Source organism: Myxine glutinosa, chromosome 1 (assembly GCF_964187855.1).
Source record: "Myxine glutinosa chromosome 1, kmMyxGlut1.1, whole genome shotgun sequence".
In the NCBI taxonomy this organism is placed as follows: Eukaryota; Metazoa; Chordata; class Myxini; order Myxiniformes; family Myxinidae; genus Myxine; species Myxine glutinosa.
In genome coordinates, this window is record NC_136261.1 from 222,036,431 (window position 1) to 222,062,980 (window position 26,550).

General features: G+C 41.3%; 1 protein-coding gene across 9 annotated transcripts in view; it reads left to right on the top strand.

Moving 5' to 3' along the window:
- The window catches only part of LOC137434543 (uncharacterized), a 75,663-nt gene that overhangs the window by 12,666 nt on the left and 36,447 nt on the right, over positions 1–26,550 (top strand). For 5 of the 9 annotated variants that reach the window (XM_078784044.1, XM_068127675.2, XM_068127683.2 and 2 more), the window contains 3 exons: positions 2,056–2,250; positions 7,304–7,646; positions 8,292–8,363. In XM_078784044.1, coding sequence (XP_078640170.1) covers positions 2,077–2,250; positions 7,304–7,646; positions 8,292–8,363 — 589 coding nt within the window. In that variant the 5' untranslated portion in view covers positions 2,056–2,076. The remainder of the gene's footprint in view (positions 1–2,055; positions 2,251–7,303; positions 7,647–8,291; positions 8,364–26,550) is intronic. The other 4 variants (XM_068127692.2, XM_078784058.1, XM_078784053.1 and 1 more) reach the window with 1 other exon arrangement.

Here is a 26,550-nt window from a genome sequence, read left to right on the forward strand (position 1 = left end):
TGTTTGATGGTGATTGGACGAGGCACAGTGAGGTGTTGTTTGAGGGGGTGCAGAGCGAGGAAGAAGATTGGAAGAGATGGAGGTAAGAGGAGGAATTGGGGAGGACGTTTTGAGGAGGAGGGGTGAGAGGGGCTCATGGTAGAACTTATTTTAATATTAACCATTAATTAATATTTTATTTTATTACACTAAGGCTCATGGTGGAACTTGTTAATGTTGTACAAGAATGATAGTGGATGATCAAAACATTGATACAGTGCAGGGCTTGCAAAGGATTCGACATTGTGGTTGCCCTTCGGGCAGGCACCATTGTAAATTTGCTTGCCTTAATATGTTTTTTATTTTAGTGTTCTGGCAAGAGTACACATTTTTTTGCAATGTTTTACTTCATAGCTGTATTTACTGAGATGATGTGGTGCAGCGGGCCTTGACGATGCTGGATTAGAAATTTGTTGAACAGGAGTCACCCAAGTGCAGCATTCCTTTGCAATTTTCAATGGCCTAATCTGGATACTATTCATGGATTTTCCAACAGGACACTAATCAAATATCAGATGCACAATTTCAGTGCAGAATCACTACTAGGTTGCAAGAACATGTTGGAAGACCAAAGCAGTCTTTAAGATTCCATATTATGTTGGCAAAATTGAGAGATGGTAAGAAGACGTTATTTTTTTCAGACAGCCATTTAACCTTGACGTTTAACTCTGAGGAGTATCTATGATTTAAATTGTGTTTAAATGCACCTTGCTCTAAACTATCCAGTGAGGGCAATTTCATTCTGATCGGACAAACCTTGTTGGAGTTATGGTGAAAAAAAAAAAAATGTTAAAAGGTCTATAATTGGTTTACGACCTTAAAAATTAGGTCAATTTCAAAAAAGATGATGTCTCCACATACTTTTTATTCCCATTTTTGATGCAAATTTTCATTGCAAAAGTCCCAGCCGGTTCCGAGATGCAGCTAGGGAATTCGGAGTGCAGGAAGAAGAAGAAAATGTAACTGATACCATTAAAAATAGCCCTGGGCACGTTGGAGAATAAAGCAGTATACTACACCCACTAAAAACAGTATCATTGTATTTTAAACCAATTTCAATGGTTGATGGAAGACAGGGGGCAGCCTGCAGAATCAAACAAGCGTAATCACAAGACTTTTACTCACTTTGGAGGGCTTAACCCTCCTTGTGGTTTTGTTGTACGTATTTTATAGCCGTACTCACTCGGTTTAAGAAAAAAAAAAAGAAGAGAGAACGTGTATTACTGGATACCACTAGGTGGCATTTGTGGCCTTAGTTCGCGCATTTTGTGTAGACAAACATACCGCTCCACCTGTTATGAACTTCATTTAGAATTCGCTTCCCAAGAACAAAAATGACACCCCCTCCCCTAACATTGAACGAGGTGCTTTAAACCGGCATAGGGATGAGTAATGAATGGGTTTGGTATTTCATCTTTTCTTATGCCTCTGCTGACGAAGCCACCAGAGGCATTATGTTTTTGGGATGTCCGTCTGGCTGTCTGTCCATCTGGGCATCTGTGATAGGTTTTTGTTACCGCGCTAACTTAAGAACGGCTGAAGGGCACCAAGTCAAACTTGGTATAAGTATATATTTTGATGCAAAGATGAACTGATTAGATTCTTGAATCAAAGGTCAGAGGTCCTGTCAGGTAAAAATACGATACTTGAGAACAGCTGAAGGGATTTAAATCAAACTTGGTACAAGTATGTATAATGATGTATTAATGTGGGTGGAGATATATCGGTCGAAGAGTGCTGTTCTTGCTTTTTTTTGATACATCTTTGATTTTATTCTTTACTATTTCAAGTCGAAATTACAACAAAACTGAGTTCATTGAACAGGATCATCGCATATTCAAACAAATATAGTAAAAAAAAGAAAAAAAGAAGGGCTTGACGAATACAAAAACGAGGGGGGGCTTAATCCTCACTTTTTCTTTTTTGGGGTAGGGGGCTTGAAAGCGCTAAATCCTCTTTTATCTTTAATCGCCCCTCTTCTCCCTGCCCACTCCCCCCTTCTCCCCCCCCTGGCAGAACAGCAGGACGTTTGCAAGAATGACCAGTAACAGGTCCATCCGTACAAGCAGCCGAATGGCAACAGACTGTAGACGGGATTTTCCCCGTTGGCTGAACTCACGTGGGGTCAGCACCGAAGTAGCACGGGCACTCGACACCGAGCTGGGTATCCGTGACCACGGTGCTTTATCTGCATGTGCGGCAGACCTGCAGGTCAGATAGTGCGTTTTTGTCAGTAATGCTTGCTGTGCTTAAAGTGTCAAAAGTTTTTGTTTTTTTGTTGTTTTTTTACATAATTTATCATTGCAGTAATCATCTCCAGCATTTTGAGAGCAACCAAATTAAATTATTTAATTGACCTGCAATAAAAAAAAATTAGATGCCTTTGGAAAGCATTTATTTAGCCCTGAAATATTTTTCTTTATTGTTATTATTTTAATCGTTTGAGTGATGGTGGTTCTTAAAATGTATGGAAAATGTATGAGATTCGGTACGAAAGTGATGCCTCTTGTTTTATTTCTCACCAACTAGAATTACAATGAAAAATACAAGGAATATGCATACATAGGTGACAAATATGAAGTTATTTTCTTCATTGTCTCCATCAACTGCAATGCACTTTTGCCAACATTGAGCTAGGTGCTGTATATCGGTGTAGTAAAACTCCTTGTCTCAACATCAGAACCAGTCATGAACCTTCTTCATTCCAGCATTGTCATCCTCAAAGTGTACCCCATGTAATCCATTATTTAGCAGGCCAAATAGATCGTTATCACGAGGTGCAAGATCTGGACTACAAGCAAGATGCGGGAGGACAGTCCATTCCAAAGCCGTGATTGCCTCCTGTGTGTGCAGGCTGGTGTGTGAGGCTGAGCATTTCCATGAAGGAAAAGCCCCTCATTCATGTCTCAGTTCGGACGAGTTCTTTGTATGCAGCATTTCAGGTTCATTAATTGCTCAATGTGTACCGCTCTGAGTTAATCGTGGCCTCCTTTGACATAAAATCCACAAGAAGGATTTCCTCTCTGTCTCAAAACACAGATGCCATGAGGGCTGCATTCTGAATTTCTTCTTTGTTGGTGATGTCTTATGGTCCCACTCCATATCTCCATATGCTGTCACTTGGTTTCTGGGTCATAATTGTGAACCCATGTCTCGTCGCCTGTGATTGTGTGATAGAAATTCCTCACCTTCATCTTCGTATTGTTCGCAGAAGTCTATACAGATGGACTTCCGATTTTCTTTTTGCTCTTCTATCAACAATCTTGGGACCCACCACAAACATATCTCGGAGTGTCTGAGTTCCTGTATGTTACTTATGCCTGCTGGTTTTCCAATACCTACTGCCTTACACAACTCATGTGTTGTGCTGCGATGATCCTGTTTCATGAATGTGTCAAACTGACTTGATTGCCGGTGTCACTGCAGTTGCAGCCTGACCACTTTGAGGCTTGTTGTCGATATTGGTTTCCTCGCTGAGAAACGGTGGATATCGAGCTTAGATTCTGATATTTATTCGACTGTCGTTAGCAATTCTGAAGGTTCTCAATATGTTGAAACTGATCATTGGGATTTGGAAGAAACAATTGGAGACAAAATTAGTGATATAAACCCTTTCGGGAAAATTATGGAGCCGTATCGTTTTGAGCCTTATGCCAACGATTCAGATGAACATGGTGACAATGGAGGTGTTAGTGACAAGAAACACACCGGTCCCATGTTCACTACAGATTGGTAGGTTTTGTTTTTCTGTTAAATTGATGGTTTATCAGGGATTTTGTATTGATTGATAAATCAGTTGTATTACCCCAGAAGAGGCACTGACACTTGTACACCGCCGACAAAATGGGCAACAATTGCTTTGACCCACCGTTGCAGGCTGACCCGGTATCCTGTCTGCTACAGGATCGTCCCATTTCATACTTTCCCTGGATGCTATTTGTGTCTGTGGTCGTGCCGTGCTGTGCCGTGTCATGTTCCAGTGTCAGGTCGGGTCTGTGCCATGTCAGGTCAGTGCTGTGCCGTGTCGTGTCCCAGCGTCGGGTCTGTGCTGTGCCGTGTCGTGTCCCAGCGTCGGGTCTGTGCCGTGTCGTGTCCCAGCGTCGGGTCTGTGCTGTGCCGTGTCGTGTCCCAGCGTCATGTCAGTGCCGTGTCATGTCCCAACATCATGTCTGTGTCTGTGCTGTGTTGATGGCCTGCCCCAGTGAAAGGGGAAGGGATTATGGGGTGGTGGCGAGGCGAGATCAGTTGCCGGCAGGCCAACACTGGTGTTTGATTCACCGCTCAAATCACTCGTGCACATGTGCTGGTAGCCGAGTAGAGATGGTCTTGCAGGTCTTGCAGAACAGCTGTATCTTCCACTTGATCTGCTTGCATCCTCTCAACCATGGCAGATAACCACAAGAACTATGCTCATCTCTGTCTCGCAGCTCTAAAATGGTCCGAGCAGAAAAGCGAACATTTTGTCACCTCGATCCACACTCGGGTATTTTGGATAAACCTGGTCCAATTTCTGGCAAACTTAGGGTCTTTTGGCCATTGATGTAGCATGATACCATCTCGGTTTGTATTACTACAACCAGCAAGAATGCATCGACCTGACATATTTGTGGAAAATCGAAAATTATTCGCTGTTTTAGTTAAATCGTACCACAATGTAACCCGTAGACAGTACAAATATGGCGGTCGACTTCTGAGAGTGACGTCATGGCTAAGCGTGAAGCAGATTTTGTCGTTTAATCACAAAGTTACCTACTTTATAGTTTGGAAAAAGATGCATCATATCTATTTTGTAGGTTGTAGAGGTGGTCTGAGCGTTTGGGTTTCCCTCTCAGGTTCATAATTTGTAAGAATTATGCCTCTGAAGTCTGGTGACGATGTGCAAAGTAGTAAAAAAGGAGATGAGATGCTGGGCAGGCGGACAACATTATAGTATTATTTATAGAGATGAGAAGGGAGTGTATAATGCACAAAAGTGCAGTCTATGACTGATATAACATGTATTTGTCATGTTTAGTCTCTGTCATCCTGGAATATGGCACATTGTGTGCCTAAATGGACTGAATTAATTCCTGCTTACGTATACAAAAAATGCCATCGGCTTGGCAAGCAGTAGTTCATTCAAAACATCACTCAAGACCCACCTGTTCAACACTGCATTCAACATTTAACCCACAGCATTTAACCCCTGACTATCTCTTCTCCTTCTCCTTCCTTTTGCTTTGATTATTTACCTATTGATTTTGTCTTTTTGCACTTGTTTTTTGTACTCTGTCAAAGCGCCTTTGGGATTCTTGAAAAGCGCTATATAAAATAAATGTATTATTATTATTAAGATGTGCTAAGATTGATGACGTCACCATCTATTTGTTGCTCGATGCACACTTGCTCCTTTGTCTTTTAAAAGTGTTTTTTTTTTTCAGAAAATATTAACTTTTATTCTGAAGTATTAGGCATTATGGAATGGAGAATAAAGTTGTGTTTATGTATACAGTAAACCCTTATATTAAATATCATGGGGGTTATGTTCCTGGAAAATTACGCAATATTTAAAACCAATTTCCTATGGGAATCGGGGTTTAGTTTCCTGGGCTTCGGAAATGTAGAGCAATGTGGACTGCAGCCAAAACTAAACATCACAATATAAATAAAAAATAAAAATACCCTTTTTAAGGCCATTTTCCCTGCTCGAGCAGTGGTTAGGCTTGCGGTCCCCATGACATTCATCATGGTTCTCTTTTTGAGGGAATGTTTTCATGACCGGATGCCTTTCCTGACGCCAACCCTTTAGTCGCCTCTTATGACACGCAGGGATACGGTGTACCTATTCTAAACCAGCACACACCGGCAAACACAATATAAATAAACTTGTAAAATAAATATAAATCTCCTTCCAGATGAAGATTCCTGATGCGTTGAAGCAGATTAAATGTGCATCTCTCTTTTGTAATGTGTCTAACACAACCCTCCCTTTCTCATCCCTCCCCCGGCCCCCCCTCAAACTCCCAACTCCCCCGCCCCACCCCCACCATTCTTCCCTTATTACCCTGCGCTTGCAAAGCAAAAATCAGGGTTAGGCACTTGGATGCGTACGTGTGGTGTGTCTGCATTTTTTAAAAATCATTATCTCTGCAACCATTGCTCCGATTCAAACGGAATTTTACCATAGGAGCACCTCCGATTGCAGATTTTTTTTTAATGATAATTATGACGTCATAGGTCACATGGTACAGGCACCATCTTGGAAAAATCGAAAAAAGTTGCACCTCTAACTCAAACTGCTCCATGGAAATAAGTGAAACATGGTTCATTGTCAAGTACTCCCTATGGTGAATAAGATATGTTAATGATGATGTCATCGGTGCCTTCGTTATGACATCATAACTCGGTAAGTATAACGCTTCATCGGATCAGTATGAATTTTTTTTTTCTCCACAACTGTTGGTCTGATGGACACTCAATTTTCACCGTAGGAGCGTTTCCTTTTGTAGAATATTTTAATGATAATTATGATGTCATCGATCACGTGGTCCAGGCGCCATCTTGGAAAAAATGAAAAACTCCGCACCTCTATATCTCCAAAACCACTCCACGGAAAAATTTAAACCTGTCCCCATTGTAAAGAACTCTGCATGGGGAATAGGTGTTAACGATGACGTCATTGGTGCCGTAATGATGTCACAACTCGACGGACAATGCTTCGTCTGATCAGTTTGAAATTTATTGAGCATGATGTATGTTACTATGTTAGAGAATGTTAGACTATGTTAGGCTTTGTGCCAACTATGTTAGAGAATATAAATTTATGATTTAATAGCTCACGTAGTTTGGCAGCCATATTGGATCAAAGAAAAGAAAAAAAAGAACCTTCAAAAACAGAAGAGTTGGCTCACACCAAGTTGACTGCACACAGCATAAGTATCCTATGAATACCATCTAGTTTAATCTCTTGAATTGTTTCCCTTTGCAATCTGTCAATGCATTTCTTTTATTAATCGCTCCGCAGCTTTGTAAATCAGCGAATAAAATAAGATCACTTTTGTCATCGTTTTATGCTTCAGCACCATTATTAATGGTGCGCAAGAAATAACAAAACACTTGTGGTGCGAGATAACTGTCGCAACTCGGTTCAAAGGCCGTGATTTGTTTAAAATAAGCTCCGCAATAACTAAATCGGCACATAAAGTATATGCTTATGCTTCGATTTATAACTATCGTACTGTCCTTTTCTCATATATTCCCCAACACATCTGTCTTCTATATACAGGTCAGGGCAGAGCTGTTTGCAGAAGCACGACGCAGACTGCCCTTCGGTTTCTATGCTGTCCTCCGCCGCATTGTAGTCTCTGCAGCCCCCCAAGGTCAGGGATTGTTCCTGCAACCATCAGTCAATGATGGTCACCCCGATGCTGGTGGGCTCTCCAGCCTGCTTCATGTCCTCGTTGTGCTGCTCGATGGCCTGAGCCGAGAGCTGGCACGTTCTGCACGAAAACTCAGTTCTCTTGAGGAACGCCGTTGGGATGAGTCTGGAGACGGCACAGGCAGTGGTGGAAATTCTGGAGCCGGTGACAACAGAAGCCCCGACTGTCATGAAACGTTACATGAGAGTGGTGCGTTAGAAATCTCGGCTTATTGCTTGAGATAGAATTGGAATGCACTTGATATTGCACTATTTAGCTACTGTGAGTGCATTTGATTTAGTAACGTTGTCATGACAATTTGATGTGTGTAGCATTTTGATGTCCGTGCTTGCATTTTGGCTTACATGGTGAACTATTAGTTGTTGTGGTTTGTTTTCTTCAGGGATCTTTCATCAATTTGGGAGTGATTGCAGCATTGAACGTTAGTGCTGTATGTAGCACTTGTTCAGATGTCTGCCTGTGTTTGTACAATTAGCGGAAGTTAAAGCAAACTTTAGCCTCAGATTGAAGAGGCACAAAAATTGAATTTTGATTACGAGCACAAATTACTTCCTTCTTGTATATATTTTTTGAAAGATTCCAGATCTTTAACGTTCTATTAAGTACATAAGTACAAGAATACAAAACAGCCAGCTTAACTATATACTCTGAGGATGTTTGTAATATTTCCTTGTGTCAGTTGTAAACTGAAAAGTTTTTAGCTTTGTCTTGTTTCTTTGGGAAGGAAACCTGGGCAGGATAATTTGTGACTTTGTTTGGAGTCTATAACTTGTGACTTTAATTAGCCATTTCTTTCTTTGCTTGTGTAACTTGTCATTCCTTTACAATTCTCAGGTTTTGAGGCAGAGATGGCAATGGAAGAGGCAATGAGTGGATATTATGAGAAAGCTCTTGAAGACCTACCTGGTGAGTGTTCATGTGTGCACGCACGCTTGTGTACTTGCAAGTATTTGAAGTTCAAGTCCACAATTGTCGACTTTTTTTTTCTTCTTTTTTTTTCTACAAGCGATATTTTTCATAAGCATTTCAACTTTGCCTGTATTTGTGTGATGAATTGCACAATACCGCAATAAACACTTTCTATAGCATCGTCTGTGGTGCAGTTTTGTATGGGATCATCCGACTGATTTAACTTTTATCTTTGCAAGTATGTCAAGTTATTTGAATGTTACCACCGTTTTTGAAATTTATGAATATGTAGATTATTTCTGTGAATAAATATACATCTCACAAATATACATCCCACAAATTATATTGTAGGCTCATTACATGTCTGAATGCCAGACTGGTAACGTTTTTAATTAGGCAAGTTGGTCAATCCCATCTTCAAGTCACCCAGGAAGTTGAGATATTTGTCCAAAGGCTGCATTAACACCATATGTAAGTAACAATGTACCTGATGATTCCTTTCTGAGTATATGCAACACTTGCTGCTGGTTGTATCATTACTGGCTGGCTGCTGGTTGTATCATTACTGGGGTGCTGCTGATGCAGTGCACCCTTTAAATTAGGGTATGAATTTGGCTGAAGTGTCAGCATACTGCACATACAAAATTAAATTTATTATCCCCTTTAAAAATAACTAGGAAAATTCCTGGGATCCTAGGATCCTGGGTTCGAATCCCGGTCGATCGCTGAATTAACGCCAGGGGGGTTGACTCAGCCTGTCATCCTTCCGAGGTCGGCAAATTGAGTACCAGCTTGCTGGGATGAATGATCCCGGTGTGTACCCCGATTTAGAATAGGTACACTGCATCCCTGCGCATCGTAAGAGCGTGACCAAGGGTTGGCGTCAGGAAGGGCATCCGGCCATAAAAACATTGCCTCAAACAGGGAACCCATGATTGTCATGGGGCCCGCAAGGCTAACCCCCGCTCTAGCGGGGAAAATGGCCTTAAAACGATCATTCATTCATTCATTCATTCATCCCCTTTAAAAATTATCCCCTTTAAATGTATTATCCCCTTAACCCCCACACCCCTCCGCTCCCTCGGTCACGTCCTTAAGCATGAACCTTTGAGTTTCCAATTGGCACTCTTTATGGAAATTGGTTATGAAGAGGACAATTATCTCTGCGCAAAACGTCACAAACGTGTTTTCAGAGACCCCCCTCAACCCGCTTGATGTCTGTGATGATGAACACTTGTACCAAACATTTAGGTTTGACAGGAGAGGGACTTACTGGCTGATGGACCTGTTGCACGGAGATCTCGACCATCCTACCCAGAGGAATTTCACCCTATGCGCTGCACTACAAGTTTGTACGTTTTTGAGGTTCCCGGCTTGCGGAAGCTTCCAGCCAGTAATTGCAGATACCATCAACGTCCACAAATCGACAGTTTGCCGCATCATCCAGAGGACAGCAGGAATCCTTGTTCACCACGTTCGGGAGTTCATCAGCTTCTCAGAGAAGGAACATTCCCACCAAGTGAAGCGCAGTTTCTTCACCATGCGTGGATTCCCGGGTGTAATCGGTGTCATGGGGAACATATGTTCATGATGAGGTCATCGGTGCCTTCATTATGAAGTCATAATTAGACAAGTAGAGCGCTTGATCCAATCAATTTGGAATTTCTTGAGCATGATCGAAACAAAAATGATATGGGAGAATTAAATTGATGATGTCATTCGTCACGTGTTTTGGCAGCCATATTGGATTGAACATAAATCTACATCATCAATAAACCACACAAACATAGCAACTAATAAACACTCCACAAAATACACCACATAAACACGTCCTGGCGAGAGTCTGCAATCTCTGATTGCTCTTTCGTGTTTTTTTTGTAATACCAAAACCTCTTTCTGCAAGAACAATTGCTCTTTCTGTGGCAGAAGAACCTTCCTTTGAAGGTCCTGTGTCCTAATCCCGTTTGAATTAACGCCATGTGTGGTTGACTCAGCCTGTCATCCTTCCGAGGTCGGCAAAATGAGTACCAGATAACTGGTTATAGAGAGGCATTGCATCAGCGGCAGAGGCGCCCACTGAAAATGATGCAACCAGCAGCCGGGTGGCTGCACACAAACCACCCACATTTGCAGTCTGACCGCAGGATGCTTTGGAGGAATAGGAGGTCCACCTGATGGATATGGAGATGTCCGGCAATGATTTGGCAGTTGTTGTTGGCCAGTCCACGGGCTATTTTGAATGACTGCATTCCTGTTTGTCTGACATCCCACTTTTCACAGGCCTTAAAATGAAAAATATATACAACGCTGAGGAACGTTGGGATGAGAGATATAATAGTTGAATTCCGGTAAATCTGATATGTATAGTGCAATCCATGCAAACAGAATGCATATATACTAACAACACTGATTCATCTGTATAATAATCGTCATCTGCAGAGTTACACCTGCCCTTCCAATCCCGACAGTTGTTGGTGAGTCATGCCCAAAAATGTGCTACATCTTTCGAGTGAGGGGGGGGAGACAAAGTAGGTGGAAGAGATCCGTCACCTTAAATGCAAGGAAAGGACAATGAAAGGACCTGTTGGTGAATTAGGAAAGAATATGCGTGAATGCATTGTTATAATGCTGCCCACACTACCATGACTTTTCTCGCGATTTTGTAAGGACATTGGCGTGATGTTTGATTTTGAAAATGATGGTACACCTACCGGTTTTGCGGCTTTGTTTCGTCCATTGGCCGATCTTCCGTCACAAAGGGGGTTGAGACGTTGTCCTATGTCTTCATTTCAGGCACGATCCGAACAGCATGACCAACAGCATTGATCGATTCGGTCAGGCCTTTCCAGGCTCATGCCTTCTCCTCTGGGGTGTTATAAGGCATAATCTTCCCCTTCAGGATGTTCTTGTGCTTTACAAAAGCCCCCATTAGTGCTTCTTTCTGTCTCTTCAGGAAGCCTTTTAGTGGATCACTTTGCCACCATCATGCTTCAGGGCAGCTATTCATATCTTTCATCTAATTGGTTGCCTGGCATAACGGCAACTAAGGATTTCCTTAGCCTTAAGGAAATCCTTAGCTGAGGATTTCCTATTGGTTGTTTATGCAGCAGCACTTGAGGAAATCCTTAGCTAAGGAAAATAAATCCATCTTAAAGTAAAAAAAATTTGATGTGTTGAGTTTCAAATGAGTTTCAGCTGACATCAACACAAACAACGAATCATTACCTTTCTTACAATGTATAATACCCAGGTAACTTATGAAAGCCTGCTTCTAATTGGTGGAAAAAAACTGATGGGAATTTTTTTTAAATAATAATGAATAAATAACATTTCTGGCCTACTAACCAGTAAATCCAGCACTTTATGGGTTGCAAATAAGGGGATTTTTTTTTTTGCAACCAGGCCATTGTTATGTCAGCCTCATGTGCCGTGCTGTGATCATTGTCCTCTGTGACCAGTTTCCATGAAGAGCACCTTTTAGAAACTCAAAGGTTCATGTTGAAGGACAAGGGTGGGAGGAAAGGGGTGTCCCTTAACTTTAAGGAAGGATTTAAGAAAAACCTAAAGGAATATTCATATATGCAACCATCCTCAACCTGATGATGTCCTCAAGGGTAAAGTTAAGGAAATGCTTAAGTAAATCCTCAAATCTGTCTTGAGGATGGTTTTGCAACCGGGCCTTATTGTTTGTATGGTTATCCTTTTCCCTGAAAATGTGAAGCGATGAGTTGCCGTGGATTTCATGCACAACATGCAATTGTTGCCCAATCAATATAAAGGCACTTTGTTCTCGATTCGTGCATTATAACCCTTTTGACCCATAGACAGACATATGGCTGTAATGTAGTTTTAAGCAGTTATCATCCTGCATTGTTGACCCAAGTGTTCTTTTAAATTGTTTCACAGTTGTTGTTGTTTGAAGAATACATTGACATGATTGTGGCATGGCTAGTAATACTAGTGGCATGGCTAGTCCTTCCTTGGCACACCTGAGCTCCTCACCACATACAGGGCTTTCATCCGCAGCTCGATGGAGTACTGCTCTCCCCTCTGGGCTGGTGCTCCTGCCTCACACCTAGCTCGTCTTCACGCTGTTGAAACCAAAGCATTCGGAATCATTGGGGTCTCCCGCGATGAAGCTAACTCCAAGGGCCTCTCACTCACTCACTCACCGCAGGCAGGTTGGTGGTCTTTCCATCTTCTACCGACTCCTCTCTGGCCTTGCCCCCCCCCCCCCCCCCCCCAGCTCTCTCTGGGCTCTGTCCCACAAATATTCCTACAGGTCGCACAAGATCTGCCTGCAACCCTCTTATGGTTAAACTGCCAAAATCAAGACTCTCTGCTCACCTTCATTCCTCTTTTCTCCCGCCTCTGGAACAAACTCCCTCACTCTCTTCAATCCCACTCCACCCTCCAGGTCTTTAAAACAGCTGTTCACCACCATCTCTTATCTTCCCCCATCCAAAACCTTGATCTTTTCTACCCCCGCTAATTTCACCCCAATTCCACTTTTTTGAAATACCAACTTCTGTCCTGGAAGTCCATGGTGTCCTTGTGTTTTATACTTCTCCCCCCGCCCCCCTTCCCACGCCTCCTCCCCCCAAGCCCTCTCCCTTCCACACATCTCCCTGCTCTCAAATGTTGTGTTTGTGTGCTTCCCCTTTTCCCCCCATCTTGTTTTCCGCTCCCTCTTTTTATATATTTTGTTTGTCTGGTTGATTTGTTTGTGAAGTAAATGTTAGCTCTTTCACGAGCCTCGATTCAGTATACAAAAAATACTGTCCTTTAGTCAAACACTACATACTTGTAAGCTCACTTATTCATCTCCAGTACTTTCCAATTTGATGATTGTGCTGGGCCTATTTAATAGTCACAATTTTGCATCTATCTATAATTCCAGTAATCTCTGTGTGTTTGTTTGTACGTTTGTTTGTTTGTCTGTGACCGCTGTTTCTCGACAACCACGGGTCCGATATACTTTAAACTTGCCAGGTATATTGCTGGGGACCCGAGGATGTGCCTTTTCAAGGTTTCATATTAATCGGACAATTACTTACCGAGCTATGTCCAAAAAACGATTCAACCAATCAGAGAGCAGCGAGCTATCGCGTGTGCCGAACGTGGTGAACACACTCTGCCTCGGATGGCACATTTGAGAGCGTATTCATTTATTTCCCGTCGGCAAACTATGTTGGCGCTATGTTGGCGTTAAACGATGTTTTAAAACTAATTAAAACCCCGGGGGGATTGTCACTGTACTCGCAAGCCGTTCGCCGTTCGCTTTGGCGTTGCGAATGGACCAAAACATTTCATGCACCAAACCATTTCATGTAAAGCGTTCGCCGTTCGCTTTGGCGTTGCGAATGGACCAAAACATTTCATGGACCAAACCATTTCATGTAAATAGAGGGGGGGATATAATTTTAGATATAGATATAGTACGGGCATGCCCTAGTATTAGTAATTCTGCCATTACTAAATTCTCACTCGCAACTTTGTGTGTATTCGTCATTGCTGTTTTACCAATTAAAGTTAGTATATTTTTGAGCATCGTTATTTAGTTTTAACCAGATTTGAAGCTCACTTTTCAGGCCTTTGCATCGGAGTTATTTAGGACAGAGGAAAATTAGTAAACAATGAAATTGCATTTTCATGACTGGACTGATGAGTACAAGTTAAGGCAAAGTGTGCAAAAAGCAGGTTGACTTATCACTGTCGACAATATTATTCTGACATCGGTTTTCGTTTGTATCATCGTGGCATCATCGTATGGTCAAACTTTGTCAATTGACAGATTTTTCTTTTATTGTCCCCTTCTCCACCCACTCCCTTAAAGTTGCTTTACACATTACATGCATCCTGCTGCTCTTGCTTCTTCCTACCTCTTAAAAACATTTTTGGAAGTTTTATCTCCCCTATCATCCACTCTTCCTTTTCTTGATTTTAATTATTAAATTTATCACTCCCTCTGAAAGGTTGTACCTACGTAAGTGCATTGCCATCATCAGCGAACACACATTTTGTTTTGTTTTTACTCTACTTGATTGGACTTGCATGCTACTCATCCTAGAAATAGCACTGACTTGATAAAATAACTATTACCAAACGGGACCTGCACAACAAAAACAAGCTGGAAGTCACGACGTGTATATGTATGTGTGTGTATATATATATATATATATATATATATATATATATATATATATATATATATATATATATATATATATATACAGTATATATATATATACGATATATATATATATAGATATATATATATATAGATATATATATATATATATATATAGATAGATATATATATGTATATATTTATATATATATATATATATTTATTTATTTTCTGTGTGTGTGTACAGTGCCGTCAAATCGATTTCATATGTTATTGTGTTACAGCTGGAATTTTAAATGGATTGAAATGTTTGTCACTGATCTACACATAATACCCCTTAATGTCAAAGTGGAATTTATGTTTTAGAAAATGTTACAAAATTATTTTTAAAATGAAATACAGAAATATCTAATATACACAAGTATTCACCCCCTGAGTCAATACTTCATGTAAGCGCCTTTGGCAGCGATTACAGCTTCGAGTCTTCTTGGGTATGTCTGTATCACCTTTGCACATCTGGATTTGGGGAGTTTCTCCCATTCTTCCTTGCAGATTTTCTCAAGCTCTGTCAAGTTGGATGGGGGAGCATCAGTGAACAGTAATCTTCAAGTCTTTCCACAAATTTGCAATGGGATTCAAGTCTGGGCCTTGGCTGGGCCAATCAAGGACTTTCACATTCTTGTTCTGAGGCCATTCCTGTGTTGCATTGGCTGTATGTTTGAGGTCATTGTCCTGTTGGAACATAAATCTTTGCCGCAGTGTGAGGTCGTTTGCACTGAAGCAGGTTCTCCTCAAGGATTTGCCTGTATATGGCTCCATTGTTCCATCTATCCTTGCAAGTCTCCCATTGCACGATGCTGCCACCACCATGCTTCACAGTAGGAATGGTATTAGATGGGTGATGAACTGTGTGTGCTGGGGGGGGGGGGGGGGGGGCCTTTTTGCAAACTCCAGGTGTGCTGTCATGTGCCTTTTTTCTCATGAGTGGGGTCCGTCTGGCAACAATCCCATAAAGCCTAGATTTGTGGAGGGCTGCAGAGACTTTTGTTCTTATCCAGCAGGTTCTCCCATCTCAACCAAAGAACTCGAGTTCTGTCAAAGTGGTCATTGGGTTCTTGTTTTCCTGCCTGACTAAGGTCCTTCATGCCCGGGTTGCTCAGTTTTGGTGGACTGCCTGCTCTCAGAACAGTCCTAATAGTTCCATACTCTTTCCATTTCCTAATGATGGGGGTTACTGTGCTCTTGGGAACTTTCAACTCTTGAAATTGTTTTTCACCCTTCCTCAGATCTATGCCTCCTCACAATTCCATCTCTGAGGGCACCTGCCGCCCCCCTCCCCATCCCTCATCTCCTCCCATCAAAAGCGATCTTTTTTTCTTTTTTTACCTCCACCACCAAAGGTGGATGTAGGCTATGTTTTTACCCCTGTCTGTTTGTCTGTTTGTGAACAGGATATCTCAAAACGTTGTGGATGGATTCAGAGGAAATTTGGGGGATAGGTTGGGTACGTGACAAGGATGAAGCAATTGGATTTTCGTTCAGGTCCGAATCCAGATCTGATCAGTAGGATACAACACGTAAACTGTTTAGCCTGGTGGTGGTATGCGCTCTACAAAGTGTTGTTCTAGTTCTATCTGTATTGAGGTGTATATAACCAAAGATGTGGTGTCGGAATGTGGGATCACCCGATATTCCTCAGACTACAGCTGGTGTGAACCGTAGCGTACAACATGGAACTGATTTGTACCATTCAGTTTGTTCCCATGGTGGATTCTTGATGATTAACAAATTACTAGAATAATTTGTCATCAGAGATCCTTTTGTCCTAACCAAGAAGTGGAATGTTATCCCAAATATCAGATAATCCAGAGTCTGTCATTCTGTTTAAATTCGGCACTCGGTCTTTTTTTTCATGACTCAAAATTGTGCTTTTTGACTTTGGGAAATTCTCCAGCGTTTATAATAGGCATTGAATGTGTTGCAGAAGAAAGCTTTGTTATAAGTGATTCACATAGTCAAGATGAAGAAAGCTGGATGGGGAGCATCAGTGAACAGCAATCTTCAAGTCTTTCCACAAATTTCCAATGGAATATCTGCAGTTGCTGTGGTTGTCCCCAAGTGTTCATTTTCAATAGCGGTCATGATTGAGGGCTTTTTATGATGCCTCCTCCTCCGAAGTCGCCAGAGACATTGTTTTCTGGCTTTCCATCCTTCCGTGCGTCCATGATAGGTTTTTGCTACAACAGCTGAAAGGGGTCTCACTCAAATTTGGTACAAGTATGTACAATGATGCAAATATAAACTCCTTCGATTATGGGGTCAAGACGTCAAAGATCAGAGGTCCTGTAAGGTTAAAAAAAAAATTGTTACTGCATTAACTTGTGAACCAGTGATGGGATTTTGACCAAACTTGGTACAGGTATATATTATGATGCAAAGATGAACTGATTAGATTTTGGCTTCAGAGGTCATTTCAGGTAAAAATGTTCATACTTGAGAACAGCTGAATGGATTTAAATCAAACTTGGTACAAGTTTGTATAATGATATAATAATGTGTATTAATAATAGCTTGCTAATGGAACATGCTCCAGATTTCATGAATGATCGATATCGTAACAAATCGAAACGAGATAGTTCATAGAACTCCTTACCCATTAGTTTTGAGAAAAAAGGATATTCGCGGGCCTGCGAGGAGCAAGTTTGATTGGTCGTGATGACGTAAATGGCATAATATTTTGTCCAAGTACTTAAACGGATGGATTTTTAAAGTGCCAAAAATGTGGTTTGTGTTCTCATGTTCGGTATTTTTAAAATTAAATTTAAATAAAATAGAGATTTGAACCCTTTGAACCCTACCTCCTACCACATGATTTTTTTGTTATATATATATATATATATATATATATATATATATATATATATATATATATATATATATATATATATATATATATTGTCAGGCTCGAAATGGAGCTTGTTTTATACACTCCGGGGCCAAAAAAAAAATTTGGAGCTATAGATGTAGAATTTGAATACAAATATAATTTGAATTGGTTACTCATGCGTCAATGGCTAAAAGCCCTCCACGTGGTTTACAGCTATTTTTATGAAAAAAAGTCGTGTTTTAAGAAGTTTTGTTCTCGAAAAAAACGACAATTACAAAATTTCTGTATTTTCACCTTTCATCTTTAAAGGCCAATATCTCGGGTAAGACAAAATAGATAAAAAATTTACAAACACAAAAGGAAGATATGACTATTTTGAGTTATTCTGTGTCACAAAAATATATATATATATTTAACTGTTAGAAGTATACTTTTAAAGATCTGCAATACATTTTTCGGGTGTTGCGTTTTGACTGTTTAGTTCAAATCTAGTGCCGAAATTGCTCAAATTTATGATTTGTACAGTTAGTGTAGGTCTTGTTTTTTGTGTTTCAATTTAGAAATGCCTTCAAAGAAAGAGAGAGAAGTTACATGCTGATGCGGATATTAAAAATCCAATTGCTTGTCTTCGTCAAGCGAGCAAGACATTCTGAAATCCACAAGCTCCTGAAGAAGTGGAAAGGTGCTATTTCTCTGCCTACCATAAAGAGATTAGTTCTGTAGTTACAGAAAACTGGTTTTACTGCAACGAAGAAGGGATCTGGCAGGCCTTGAGCCACTACAAGTAAAGATGACGGGCAACTGAATTTCCTAGTTCTCCAGGAAAGAAAGCAAAGCCTGCAGAAACTGTCAGATGAGTTCAAAACTGCTGAAAACAAGACTTTCCAGAAGGACCATCACAAGAAGAAGATTTACAAGAAGATTTGCTAGTTTTGCCTCAAGAAGACATGCTAAGAAGCCTCTATTATCGAAGAAAAACATTCAGCACAAATTGCATGTTTTGGCCGAATATGGGAACTGTGATTCAGACTGGTTTCAGAGAGTTCTGTGTGTGAAGTGATGAATCAAGATTTCAGCTTTGCTGTGATGCCCCAGAAGGCTGCCTTTGCAGATCTGTTGAGAGATTCAACCCTGAGTACATTTCAACAACTGAGAAGCATGGAGGAGGTAGAATCATGATCTTAGGTGCAATTTCGTCTGCTGGTGTTGGTGAACAGATAAGGTGTGAACCGTCAGGGACTGCCAAGGAATACCAGAAAATATTAGGGAAAAAATGACTTCCCAGCCTCCAAAAGATATTTCTTGGAAAGAAAAGCAACAAAGTTATGCCACTGCCCATACTGTAAAAGCTACCCCAAAGTGTTTCGAGAAGAAGTCTCTGAAACGTATGGTCTTGCCTGGTCAGAGTCTCGATTTGAACCCCATAGGGATTCTTTGGACCTATATTCAGCACAAACTTATTGGAAGGAAATTTTCAAATTCTGATCAACTTTGAGAAGCTGTCAAACATGAATGGGACAATATTGACATTTCTCAATGCAAGAAGCTTTGTGAAAGTTTGACCAAAAGAACTGGATTAGTTAAAGAAAGCTAAGGGACAAGCTATTCCATACTGATTTGTACAGTTATTGTCCCCTGTCGCACCGCGGAGCAAAAGGGGGACGATGGTTTTCTCCTCTGTCCGTGCGTGCGTAAGCGAAGGACCGAATTCTAATTTGGTGTGTGGGTGCAACCCACGTCAAAATCCAAGATGGCCACCGCCATGTATGTCTGAACCTTGTGAGATGAATATCTTGAAAAATAAGCGAAGTACCAACTTCTAATCTGGTGTGTGGGTGTATCTCGGCATAAGGCAGAACGCTATTGAAAATTGGGTTGTCACGTCAAAATCCAAGATGGCCGCCACCATATATATGTCTGAACCTTGTGAGCGAAATATCTTGAAAAATAAACGAACTACTAACTTCTAATCTGGTGTGTGGGTGTATCTACTCATAAGGGAGAATGCTATTGAAAATTGGGTCGCCACGTCAAAATCCAAGATGGCCGCCTTGCGTCTTCCACTTTGTCAACTCACATCACTTCACCGACGGGGGACCTAGGCGTAACGGTTGTTTCTACACGTTCTAGTGGTGCACAGTTATTTCTACATACACTAACTCTCTGCCAAATTCCGTCCGAATCCATCCACAATTTTTTGAGATATCTTGTTCACAGACAGACAAACAGGCAGCTTTGATGACAGAGGTAATTATTCTACAGACTTGGCATTTAATATGGAATATTATTTTTTTCTTGACTTAGGTTTACTTTCTGAACTCGGTATATCAATCTCGTGAGTTTTTTTTACCCTTCGGTGATGTCTTTGTTGAAAGAACCATGTCACTGAATGTCTTTCGCAGCAAGAAGTCAATAACAGGATTATATCACAGGTGGCGTGACAAAATGTAAGGACAGGTACATTTGACGATTGGCTTCACAATCGGGTATACAAGGGTTGTTGCGTTCTGTATTAGTGGAAAACAACTGCTGCACGTCTACAAAAGTTATTGCCGCTTCCTCGGGAGATGGTCCGTCAGCTTGACAATGCTGTTTGTCATGGAGTGGTGGCTTTACGAAATTCTGGCATGAAACAGCGTGCTATTGCTCGGCAGTATGGCATCACTCAAGGTCAGGTGTCAAAGATCCTGAAACAAAATGCTCAGAGGGGTGTCCCTACTCCAATACCGAGGCCAGGACGTCCACGCAGAACCACAAGGAGAGATGATCGCCAGCTGCACCGGTTAGTCTGCAATGGCCGTACCAAGTCAGCTAAACGGCGTAGGGCTGAGTGGCATCAACTGACAAATGTGCCTGTATCCAGAAGGCTAGTCAACCAACGACTGGTTCAAGCAGGCTATCGTGCCAGGCGTCCCCTGAGAAAGCCATGCCTGACCAGACAACACAGCCAGCGCCGATTGCAGTGGGCCAGAGAGCACCGTCAATGGCAGCCAGGACACTGGAATCCCGTGACCTTCAGTGACGAGTCTAGATTTCTGGTCTATCGTCAAGATGGCCGCGTCCGAGTGCGCAGACAAGTGCATGAAGCCCACAACGAAGATTGTATAGTGCCAACAGTCCAAGCTGGAGGTGGTGGGGTTACCGTTTGGGCTGCTTTTCATGCAGGGGGCAAAACTGACCTGGTTGTTCTGAATGGAAACCTGAACCAGTTTAAGTACAGGGTCATTCTGGAAGAAACATTGCTTCCATTTGCTCGTGCAGCCTTTCGAGGAAACTTTGTCTTCCAAGATGACAATGCACGGCCTCATCGTGCTCGCATGATCCAACACTTTCTTGCTGAACGTGGTGTAGAGCATATGGAGTGGCCTGCCATGTCCCCGGATATGAATCCGATAGAGAACTTGTGGGCAGAATTAACGCATCAAATCGACAACTTGGACCAGCAGTCGACCTCTGTGCGTGAATTGCAGCAGACTATTGTCACTGCATGGCAAGCGATTCCTGTCCAAACCTTGGCAAATCTCGTGAACAGCATGCCTCAACGTGTAAGTGCTCTCCTGAATGCTCGTGGGGGTTACACGAAGTACTGAACTGTAATTTTACTGTCCGTAATCCCAGTCATAATTTAGCTTTTGTTTTTGTTGAAACATTTTTTGGCTAATGTGCAAAATAAAGAGATACTTCTGGAAAACGTACAGAAGTTTAACACAGTACTGTCCGTGAATTGAGTTCGATATCGGTTTACATCACTTTCGAGGATCAATTTATTTGCTTTGAAATGTCAAATGTGGTTTTTGTTTCTTTTAAACATCACATTAACAAAATCTAGAATAATTTCAACATAATTCCAATGAACTTTTGGTTCTAAGTCATCTTGAAAAGTAAGTTCACCCCCACAAAAAAAATATTCCATATTAAATGCCAAGTCTGTATTTATCTAAAAAAAATCATTGTAAAAGTTTGCACCATTCCGCTGATTAGGTTAATTTCATCGCACAATCACGATTGCATGTGGATTTTGTTTTGGCTCACTTTGCAATTCCTTTAAGGTAAATGATTTTTTTATGAATATTACTCTGATATTTTAATTACAAGAGTGAAATTTATGGCTCTGGCTTTTGTGTTATTATAATCATCATCAACGAATGTTAATTGGTATAGTTTTTTCGTAACTTCTCACCTCATTCGAAGCGACAGCTATGGCCATCGCAGAATTTGTCCAAATGTATGCTTCACTGATTAAAGCATTGGGGAATACTTCCCCCTATTCCCTTCATGAGATGTACAGAATTTGTTTTTTGAGACGATGCCTTTGATGTGGATAGGACGTCGTGGAACGATAAAATGCCCCCATGTAGTCCAGATCTAACGCCACTTGACTTTTATTTGAGGACACCTGATATCAGTTTTCAAATCACGAAACCACGTCATACCACAAAACCACGTAGTTTTCATACCACAAAACCACCAATCAGAAACGAATGTGCTAAAATTGATGTCATTGTTAAGAAACCTTCAAATAAATCTTAATACAAGAATCAACATGTGTATGCAATATGCATGTCAGTGGCTCACAATGAATTTGAGCAATCTATCGGAGAGACATCGTAAGAGTGTGAGATTTGTCAGGATTGAAAGACATGTTCCACTTGTTTGCCCAGTCTGTGATTTTGTCCAGGTCTGCAGAGAGTGAGGAGGCTGCAGACTGCCGATCTGAGGGATGAAGAATGGAGTGACAGAGAGTAGAGTCATCAGCAAAGAGATAGAGAGGATTTTCAAGAGAGTCAGAGAGATCATTGATGAAGACCAGAAAAAGCACAGGGCCCAGAACACTGCCTTGGGGAACTCCAGCCTGAACAGGAAGAGGAGATGAGAGAAACCCATTCAGGGCCACACGTTGACTACGTTGACCCTATATAGATTACAGTAGATCTTCGCTTAGTTCTGTAAGTAAAACTTACTTCATGGATGTCTGGATTCCTCCAAATTTCTTTGTTTAATGTTATAAACAGCATTAGTGACTGTTTAAAAAGCTAATCATGTGTGTTTGTGGTTTATAATATTTTACAAGCCCGGCTACGCCGCTGTTAGACTTTCGGTCTTGTTTTTTTAAATCCAAATGGCATGCATGATGAGATTTTTTTTGGATTTTTTTTACCTTCTTCACTTCACCATATATAGTCTGGTTTTCTATACTTGTAGAATATTTTTAGTTTCAGGTAATATTTAAAAGATTTTTGTGTGAAATGGAGATGACTTCAGTGAAAGGTAAAAAATAAATGCTTGTGAAGGAAAAAGGAAAACGCGTCAAAGAAACCAGAGGAGGAGGGAGGAGAAGGGAGGAGGAGAGAGGAGGAGAGAGAGGAGGAGATTGGAGAGGGATGAGACAGACATGAGGGAGATACAGCTGTGAGTCGCATCGAGGCTGCGAGCAGACTTTTTTGATATTGGTTGCGAATGAGTTAAGGCTCCCCGTGAAAGGGATTGCCCGCGACATCGTCCTATATTGCGATTGCAATTAAACCTGCATCTCAGGTTCTATTACCAAGCGTGAGTTATTGTTGGTGGGAAAGCAAGAGCCTCCATTACAGGCTGATCTGCCAATTTGTCCTCGAAGAGGCCATCCACTTGGTGCATTGTGTTTGGTCGTTGGGATTCCCATGTTGACATCATCGTGTTGATTGCCGTTGGTTTCCATATCGGCTCAATTCCTATATCGACCTCTCACCTCGTAACTCCTCGTCCGCCGCCGCGCCGATAACTGCATGTTCTTGTCGTTCTGCACGATTTCAAGCTGCACCCAGCATGGGGATCCGTGCATGGACTTTGGGATTGTTCCATTCCACTCACGTTTGGCGTATCATGAGTTTGCTTTGAGAGCATTTGGGAATGATGGTACCATCATATCTATTGTTCATTTGATGCAAGTGATATTTTCATTGTACTTTCTTCAAGAGTGTTATTTTTGTGTATGTGAGAGTTATTAATACAATTACTTGTTTTGTTCTTCAATTGCATTGGTGTGGTGTTACCATGGTTTATTAGAACACTCAAAATATCAAATCTTTCTGCCGCGTTCCCTCTCGAGACCTTGAGCGGCACAGTAACCGGAGTTTGGGGAGGTAACACGTAACAATATATAGTCACGTGAAAAAGTAAGTAGGTGCCTGAGCTGGTGCACCTGATTCTAATTTTAGGTATTTGAAGTAGTGATAAATGTAGGGGTGTACTTATTTTTTCCACATGCAAAATTTGCATTTATGTTTATTTAAATTATGCAATGGATTACAAAATGTAAATGTTTCATGATATTTGTTATATTACATCACCTTTATCTATCAATATTGTTGAAATGAAGATCAAATAGCTGTATGTTGAAATATGTTGAAAAAGTCAAAACTTTACATGGGGTGTATTTACTTTTTCACGTGACTATATATAATGTTTTACTGGTCACCAATGTTGTCAGTTGACTAACTGTAGCCCGTCTGTTGCTCTGTCAGCCTCCTTTGGCCTCTTTCATCAATGAGCCATATTTGACCACTGGCCTGCCATTGGCTGGATGTCCTTTGGGTGGTCGACCATTCTTGATACACATAGGAAACTGTTGAGCATTAAAAACCCAGCAGCATTGCAATTCTTGACACACTCAAACCGGTGCGCCTGGCACCTAATACCATACCCCGTTCAAAGGCACTTAAATGTTTTGTTTTGTCCATGCACCCTCTGAATGGTGCACATGCACAATCCATGTCTCATTTGCATTAAGGCTTAAAAATCCTTCTTTAACCTGTGTCCTCCCCTTCATCGACACTGATTGAAGTGGATTTAGCAGGTGCAATCAATAAGGGATCATAGCTTTCACCTGGATTCACCAGATCAGTATTTCATGGAAAGAGCGGGTGTTCCTAATGTTTTGTACACTGAGTTTTGTCCTTCCTTTTTTCCTAATGTTTTGTACTCTCTTTTTACCTAATGTTTTGTACTGCCTTTTTACCTAATGTTATGTACTGCTTTCCTGCTCTTTTGTCGTTTTCGCTGTTGTCGGTGTATTTCTGTTGATATTTCATGTCATATTTTTCTTTCATCTTTTTTGCAATTGTTGGGGCTGCACTCGTTTCGGTTTCTTGTGTGATATCTTCCATTCGCACCTGACTACCAAAACATTTTCAAAGACGTGTTGGGGATACCTTCTCTGGTTTTGTTGTCTTTGTGTTTGTGTACAAATTGGATTCTGTAGTCTGTTGGTTTTTACGTATTCAGCTAATCCTGCAGTTATCATTCTGTGCACTTAGTTGACCTCCATCAGGCCGCTACCTCCTCCTTGTCTCGGCAGGTACATTCTCAGGATGCACTGGTTTTTGTAAAACATTTTGTGGATGGTGAAGAGTTTCCTTGTTTTGATATCCAGTTTATTGATTTCTGATTGTGGCCAGTTTATTAATCCGCAGCTGTACTGGAATACTGGTATTGCGAGTTGGTTTATGGCATTGATTTTGTTCCTTGTAGATAGGTATGTTTTCAAGATCAGACTCGTTCTACACAGCTATTCGTTAGCAATTGTTTTGCCCATTTGGTTTGTGACATATTTGGTGGCCCTCTTTTTGGAGCTTGGAGTCAATTTTTGTTGTCAGTATTTGTTGGTATAACTTGTATGAATGTGCACTTGGCACACTTATCCAGGCCAAATTCCATGTGAATATCATCAGAGTACCGTTCAACTAATTTGAGCTGTTCTGCCAATTTTTCTTCATTTAGTCCAGATTTTAAATCATTCATGTAAAGTAGATGTTACCTTTTTGTGTCTCATGCTGTCATTCTCTGATTTGATGTCAGGATTTAAACATGTCATTGCTCATTAATGAGGTTGTTCAGTGGGTCCCGGGCCAGGCAAAACAGGAGGGGGCGTAAGGCTATCACCCTGGAAGATCCCATGACGTATCTTCTCCCCTGGTATTTCGATCTTTCCTTCCTCGTGCTGTAATATCAATGTGGTATTCCAAAGCTCCATTGCTTTCTCTATCAGTTTGATTATTTAGGTTTAGGGGTTGATCTTGTACAATTGCCTGTCTTTGTATCCATTATTGGGGGACACTATCAAAAGCTTTTTTGTCGTCTATCCATGCCGTGGATAATTTGGCTGTTCTTGTATTGCAATTTTCGAGTATGGTCTTGAGTATGGCTGTTGTAAAAATCAGAGTTACAACATTGGCTCAGTTCATGAGTTTAATCTCAATCGATCTCGAGCAATACCTGTAAGAGAACCAGTGAACATCATATCAATATTCAGCATGCATCTGAATCAGTATTGAGTTTAAAGATGAGCACAAGCAAGCCTTAACAAAGTGGCGATATGTACCATCTATTTAAGCACCTACGTAGCATTCAGTAAATGTCTCAGGTATGATCATTGCACTGAATGACCAAGTTCTTATAACGGCCGTGTAGTGGACAGAAGTCACATGACACCTGGGTTCAGACTTAGGCAGAATTTCATGACAATGGCCTTGTTCAGTCATAGGTGATCTATTTTTCCATAGCATCCTCTTACATCCCTTATGTTCTGCCCCTGGGCCTCCTCCCTCCTTGTGTTCGGTGATGGTATATCATTTCTGTGATTATTCCCGTCAGGTGTTTGTACGTTGTTTGCAGACATTTTATTGGTTTATACTTGAGGTAGGTGGGTTTTTTAAAGATTTTGGAGAAACCCAACTACTTTTAAAATTAGCCATCCGATTATCATTAATGACAGCTCTGAAGGCTCTTTTCAGTGAATATGAGCACTGAAAGTAGATTGTGTAATTATAGCATTTTGAAGGTTGTGTGCCCTACACCATAAAACACAATACTCTCTGTCTCTCTGTCTCTGTCTCTCTGTCTCTCCCTCTCTCTCTCTCTCTGTCTCTCCCTCTCTCTCTGGCTCTCTCTGTCTCTCCCTCTCTCTGTCTCTCCCTCTCTCTGTCTCTCCCTCTCTCTCTGTCTCTCTCTGTCTCTGTCTCTCCCTCTCTCACTGTCTCTCCCTCTCTCTCTGTCTCTCCCTCTCTCTCTGTCTCTCCCTCTCCCTCTGTCTCTCTCCCTCTCTCTCTGTCTGTCTCTCTGTCTGTCTCTGTCTCTCTCTCTCTCTCTCTCTCTCTCTCTCTCTCTCTCTCTCTCTCTCTCTCTGTCTC